Source organism: Phaethon lepturus, unplaced genomic scaffold (assembly GCF_000687285.1).
Source record: "Phaethon lepturus isolate BGI_N335 unplaced genomic scaffold, ASM68728v1 scaffold39444, whole genome shotgun sequence".
NCBI classification, from domain to species: Eukaryota; Metazoa; Chordata; class Aves; order Phaethontiformes; family Phaethontidae; genus Phaethon; species Phaethon lepturus.
In genome coordinates this window covers 2214-8886 of record NW_010537748.1, presented here as the reverse complement: position 1 = coordinate 8886, position 6673 = coordinate 2214, and the positions used below count along the sequence as shown (strand labels likewise).

General features: G+C 56.2%; 1 protein-coding gene across 1 annotated transcript; it reads left to right on the top strand.

Annotated features, from left to right (window-relative positions):
• Positions 1 to 903: 903 nt before the first annotated feature.
• On the top strand, positions 904 to 2671 carry PRRX2 (paired related homeobox 2). Its single transcript, XM_010286579.1, has 3 exons — positions 904 to 1257; positions 1432 to 1610; positions 2176 to 2671. The coding sequence occupies exons 1-3, from the start codon at positions 904 to 906 to the stop codon at positions 2309 to 2311; spliced, it is 669 nt and encodes a 222-aa protein (XP_010284881.1). The 3' UTR covers positions 2312 to 2671.
• Positions 2672 to 6673: the final 4002 nt, after the last annotated feature.

Sequence of the window (6673 nt, the reverse complement as noted above, 5' to 3'; positions counted from 1 at the left end):
TTTCTTGAGCATATTCAGGGAGCAGTAATTCCTGCCATCACAGCCCCTGCAATGATATAGAGCAGAAAACCCCAATATAACCCTGCTATGAATCAGAAAGTCATAAAACTATTAACATTTCAAATAATTCCAAAATACTTTCCCACCAGTAGGTACAGATTGGATCCAGATGCTTTATTAACAGAAAGAATAATTAACCACTACCTCCATAAGGAAGAACGACAGTGAGATGTGTTCCCCATGAAGCCTGTGCAAGCAGCTGACTGGGTATCTCAGAAAAAGACTTCATAAACTTGCCTAAACCTGATGATATTAGTGACAAAGAGGAGATTAATCTCAGCCTGGCTGAAAGCCCAAGATCAATACTGAGAAACCAAACTACACCCTCAGCTTCATGTTTCCATGAGCCAGCAAAGCCAGAAATAAACACTGCGGAGGCTGAGCTCTGCAAGACGTGGTGGCGTTCGTTCCTAGCTCTGAAGACCAGGCTCAGATGAGCAGATGCTTGGCTGCAGCCCTGTGTCACCCTGGGGATGTGCCACAGCTGGGGCTTCAGGAGGTGCCCGAGGTGGGAGCCGAGACCCACATCTCAGATGTTTTGGTGCTGAATTTTCATTGCTGTCCGTGAAAGCTTGACCTAAACCCTTGGCAAGGGCCAAGCCCAAGATTTAGCGCCCCTGGGGGCCTGCGCCCTTTGGGGGGGGGGGGGGGGGCTGTAAGATGCAGCAGTTTGGGTCAAGTGCTGCCCCAGAATCCACTGAGACTGGTATTCAAAATCAGGTCTGGGTGGTTTTAGCCAGACGTGAAACCACCACAGGTCTTTGCAAATGTTGGGTTTAACCCTAAGCTCCAGCAGGTCTTGAAATAGGTTTTGATTCTCGTGGAGACCACAGGGTTGCACGTATGCTGCTCCCTGCAGAATCCCAGGTGCCCGCAGGGAGCACGGATGGCATGCAGCAAGGCACTGCAGACCCCCAGGAGGGCTTGAGCCCAGCTGGGTCCCTATGTGGGGTCTGTGGGGGTCTCACATGGGTCTGGCCCTCATGCGGCCCCTTCTGTGCTTTCCCCACAGGCGAGAGCCTGAGCCCGAGCCGTGGGGCAGCCAAGAGGAAGAAGAAGCAGAGGAGGAACCGCACCACCTTCAACAGCAGCCAGCTGCAGGCTCTGGAGAGGGTCTTCGAGAGGACACACTACCCCGACGCCTTTGTGCGGGAGGAGCTTGCGAGAAGGGTCAACCTCAGCGAGGCGAGAGTCCAGGTGAGCAAAGGTTTGTGTGGGAGAAAACATCACCCTCTCCCTTGTCCCCAGGTGGGAGCAGGGACTGTCCCCTCTCTCGTTTCATCCTGCACATGACCATGATCGGTAGGACGGATGCTTGGGACATCCCTGCTCACACCAGGTCCTTGCTGACCGCCTTCCCTCCCCACGCAGGTCTGGTTTCAGAACCGGAGGGCCAAGTTTCGCCGTAACGAGAGGGCGATGCTGGCCAACAGATCAGCATCACTCCTCAAATCCTACAGTCAAGAAGCAGCCATCGAGCAGCCCATGGCGCCGCGGCCCACCGCGCTGACCCCGGAGTATCTCTCCTGGACCAGCACCTCCCCATACAGGTAGGTGCAGGCACTGGAGGAGCTGGGGAGGAGGTGGCCACGGGACAGGCTGCCTAGGGACCACCCCACCACCGCTGGAGTGTGGCCCTGTGCCGCTGCTGAGGACGCAGGGGGTTTACGGGGGCTGAAAGGAGCTCGTCCAGCTTTGCTTTTGGAACCTGTTTCAGCCCTGTCTGAGCATCCCCTGCCCACCACTGAGCAGGCTTCCCTGCCTCCATGCATTTCAGGGCCAGAGCGGGGGCCCTGGTCCTCACAAGGGATTCGCTTGGCCTCGTGCTGACCCTTCCCACATCTCGGCACAGGGGGTGGCATGGGTCCCTTCTGGTTCCCAGCTCTCCGTATCCAGCCATCTCATCCAAAAGCTCAAGGCAGGGCCTCCTGGTGCATAGTTTGAGGGGTTCCCACATGCATTCAGCCACATAAAAATGCTGAAGCCTTGACTGCTCTTGTGGGAGATGTCTAAGAGGGAACGGCCAGTCTGGCCTGGGAAGCCAGCAGGACCATGTGGGGCACCGGGACTCCTCCGTGGGCCATGCCTCATTCCTCCCCTGCTCCCTCTCTGCAGCACTGTGCCCTCCTACAGCTCCAGTGGGACCGCGACGCCTACCCAAGGGGTGAACATGGCCAACAGCATCGCCAGCCTGCGCCTCAAAGCCAAAGAGTTCAGCCTCCATCAGAACCAGGTGCCGACCGTGAACTGACCAGGGCAAAGCCCGCCCCGTTGCCTCATCCAGGATACAGCGTGGAGCTCCTGTGCCGGTCCAGGACGAATCTGCCGCCCGCCCAACCCACATGCCACTCATCCAATGTCTCAGCACCTCTCCTCTCCTCTTCCCTTTTGAAGGTAGAGTCAGTCCCAGGCTGAAGTGGCACATAATTATAGCCACATATGGAGCAAACTTGGTTAGAAACTTGCTTTTCCGCACACCCTTATAATAAAGGCTATATATACACACACATACCCCCCACACGCTCTTCGAGGACAAACAGACTTGCCAAGGGAACAAGAATTTGCTTCCAAACATGGAAGGATCTTGGACTATTGGATTTGACCAATTTGGGTATCTAGCCCAGAGAGCCAAAGAGTTATTGGGTCTTCTCCTCCCGCAGGGACAGTATGCAGCGGTGGGAGGATCACGAGCCCCCCTTTCCGCCGGGCTGCAACTCGTGGTGCTCAACCGCGTGTGCCGAAGCTGACCCGGGCGTTTGCCGCTGCGCATCCCCAGCCACGGTGCCTGGGAGAGACTTTGGGAAGCCGACGGCACGCCCCTGTCACAGGCAGCCCCGCCCCTGTCACAGGCGGTCCCTGCCAGCCCCCCACACCACGCTGCCTGCATTTAGGAGCTACCTATGGCGATGGCATCGGGCTTTGTCCCTTCCCAGAGGGTTGAGGAGGGCTGGAGCATCGCGACAGACTCGCTCAGAGTCCGTGAGCTCTCCTGCGAGCCGAGGAGAGCGTCGCCGGTCCCCAAGCAGGCACCGCTGCCCTGCCTCAGTGGGTTTGCCAGCGATTCTGCAGAGCCCCAGGTCATTGAACCATCCCAGGGAAAGGGAAAATTGGAAAAAGCTGTTGGGTTTCAGCTGAGTAGGCGGCTCCCAGCGCTTCGTGCCAACGGCAAAGCAGGCTTCGCCTTCCGGAGGCACAGCCTCCCCGTCGTCAGCTCCGCAGATGTGTGCGGGGGTCTGGGGCTGGTGACTCTACGGGGGTGGGCTTTTTTGGTTTTGCAGAGAGGAAATGGTTTTTCCCCTCGTCCCACCCTGCCGTGCAGCCTAATGGGGTTGCAAGGTGGGACGTGCAGGGGGATGGACACAGGGTGGGCAACCTTGCCCCAGGCTTACGCCACCCCAGTCCTTCACCCATGGGACGGAGCCAGAGACACGCAGCCTCCGCCTTCCCCCGCCACCACCACAGCACAGGGGACGAGCCGGAGCGACGGAGGTTTTACCCTGTGAGCAAAGCCCTCTGGAAACCAGACCACCCTTTCCTCACCCACCACAAAGATCCACCAGCCAAGTGTGGGGACACCACCAGCTCAGGTGGGTGGCCTGGATGGAGAAGGCACTAGCCCTACTTGCCCAGGACCTAGCCCCGCTGGGGACTGTGACAGTAGATCTGAGGACAAATACAGCAGCTGCTGAGGTGCTTCCTCCAGATAACCATCCTCTGGGGTGTGACACCAAGGCTGAAAGTGTCCCAACTACTGTGCCCACGCGAGTCCCCACTGCTCCCAGCAGCATCCTCTCCCTTTCCCCCTGGGGGTCTCACTGCAGCCGCACGTGGTACCCAGCGGCTGCGACACCAGGACCCTCAGCTTCACCCCCAGCAGCGTCTGTGAGGCCCGGGGGGACTCACCCAGCACCCGGAGCTGGAGACCTGATGGGAGAACCAGGAGAGGAGCACATCTCCTCTGGCTGGGGGTGAAGCAGCCCCTCCCTCCATCCTGCCCCCAGCCCCAGCGTTCTCCGCTCCACCCAACGCAGCCCCCGCTTGGGAACGGCCGCCAACTTTTTTTTTTGACCGCCCGCCGCCCCCTCCGGTGCGGCGGGCAGGGAGGGGGCACAGCCTGACCGACACTGCCCACCTCATCCAGGGAGCAAAGTCACCTTAAATACCCACCCTGTGCCCCCCACCCTTATTTCCAGGGCTGGTATCCCCCCACTACATTTGCCATGCCAGAAGGGAAGCACATGGCTCCCCAGACCACAGCGAGATGCTGCACAGAGACCTGACAAAAGCTGAGACATGCCAGGCAGGGAAGAAGACAGATCCACTGGGGATCAAATCATCCACCATGAGAAACGCTGCTTGGGGCAGGAGGAGGGGGCTGGGGGGGTTCTATTCCCATGGAAAGCACAGGGCTCTTTTTCGGTTATACAAGATGAAACCACAGGGATATAAATGTTGCTGCCTCTTTGAGAGCATTAATGAAAATAAACCCATTTAATAGTTTGCAGATGCCATTTCTGTAAACCTAAAAAAAGCAGGGAATAAATATTTCTTCACTAAATATCTATATGTATATATATATTTGAAAACATTCGCTCCTAATCTTAGAGCCCCTCCTTCACCGTGCTCTTGGCAGCTTATCGCAGCTTGTCAGTCAACGCTGAAGCCTCACCGAGACAAGATACAAATTGCACCCACAGAGGGGTAGCAGGACAGAGGGATTATTGTAATCTAAGCTCCCTCTCACCCTTCCTATTTGTACATTTAAATTACTTGTACCAAGATCCACGGTGTTTTTTTTTTTTCTTCTGCATGTCTGTGTTTTGGAAACTTTTGTAAGGTTTTTGTAAAAACAACTCTTGTGAAATAATGGAGAAATAAATATTTTACTGAGTATGGATGTGTCCACGCACATGACACAGACATGGCTCTTTCCTTGCCAGCCACTGCGGTTTCCCCACCTGCCCTGAACAAGCAGCACGGGACAAGAGCCACAATCCGGCCACCTTCACCTTGTGGGATCGTGGCATCTCACAGCTCCCCTCAAGACCAGATTTCACCCCAGGCTCCCAAACAGCAAGTGGTCCACATGCCCCACGAGGGTGCCAGGAGCAAGGGGGAAGCATGTGAGGGCCCTGTGGAACTGGGACAGAGCAGAGGGACCACACTCCCTCCGGCTCTGAGACCCTCAAGCAGTGCAGAAAGCAGCCTAATGAAGGACCCAGCTAATTGCAGGTGCCATGCCAGCTCCATCTTATTTCATTCCGGGATAATGAGTGTGGGCTGTCGAGGAAGGGGTGTCAGGAAAGAGGGCTTAGTCTGCTTTTCCTTTTCAAAGTCCCACTGGGAGGGGCAGAGCTTATAGGGTCTGCCCTGGGCAGCTCCCAAATTCCCCACAAAGCAGCAGCTCACATAACGCTGGCCCCAGTTCACACCCACGGCCCTGGGAACAGCACCCACACTCCCCCTCAGCAGCAAGGGGATGGGATGCAGCCAGGAGCAGGCAGCAGAGCCCCTTGCTGCTAGGTTATCAGGTCAAATGCAGGATTTGAAATGGGGGTGGAAACCTGCAAACACTAATTGATGCTCCACAAACATCAGGGGTGAGCATCTGTTATGGTCACCCCATCCTCCTGGGACAAGCACTCAACAGCCCCAGCAGAGACCACCAGTTATCACATAGCCCTGGGAGCTGGAAACAGGCAACATGGAGGTCTGGACCTACTTGGAGAAATAAGGAGATTGTCTCCTATACCGTCCCTGCAGGCACCTCCAGGCAGTCAGATTCTGCTCCGTGACGCACACGGACTAGGTAAGGGCTGGGCAGCACAAGCACTGGGAGCCCAAATCGGCACCAAATCCAGCTCTTCCAGGCTCCATCCTGTGCACCAAGGAGGGCATTAAGCTGTTGAGATGCAGGCCAGGCACTGATGGAGCACACAGGCAGAGCACCAGGCTGAGAGGGTGAGAAGATGTAGGACCCGAGGGGCAGCCCAGCCTTACTGGGGGCTCAGCAGAGCCTCACAGTTGAGTGGATTTGCTAGGAGCTGGGACCAGCACGGGATGCCATCAGCGGGATGGCTCCGGGGAGGGCCCCGACGAGCCCGCAGCAGGCAAGCAGGGACCTCAGCAGCACACAGCTCCCTGGGGGTTTTCTCCTCCAGATCTACAGAAATTGAGCCAAGACGCAGCAAGGAGAAGGGTCATATTCTGCACAGACAACTAGCTAAAAGAAACAAAAGGGTAGGAATAAACCATCAACTTCAGTTGCAGAGTGCTTCCCAGGGAGCAAAGGCCCACAGGCACAGAGCACCCAAAAGCAGGGGGAAAGCGGTGGTCACACAAAGGCAATACCAAATAGTCCGGGGCAGCCAAAGCCAAAAAGAGCTCCAGGACCTCGTTGTGCTGAGCTATAAAGGTAACGCAATGCCAAGAGGTGTGAAGATGTGCCCAGGGGAAGCCACTCAGCACACACTCAAACTAAAAAGCAGGAATTGCTAAGAGAGCATTAGAAAACAAGGCAGAAAGTGTCTTCCCAGCTGTCACAGAAACCCACAGCACAACTAGAGGCTGAAATCTATCGCCTCAAGATATTGTAGAGATCAAAGGTATAAAG

Excerpts from the sequence above, each read along its gene's own strand:
- PRRX2 (XM_010286579.1), top strand. The coding sequence starts at position 904 with ATGCTGCTCCCTGCAGAATCCCAGGTGCCCGCAGGGAGCACGGATGGC. Across the intron at positions 1,258-1,431 it reads TCAGCGAGGCGAGAGTCCAG|GTCTGGTTTCAGAACCGGAG; the intron begins GTGAGCAAAGGT and ends CTCCCCACGCAG. Across the intron at positions 1,611-2,175 it reads ACCAGCACCTCCCCATACAG|CACTGTGCCCTCCTACAGCT; the intron begins GTAGGTGCAGGC and ends CCCTCTCTGCAG.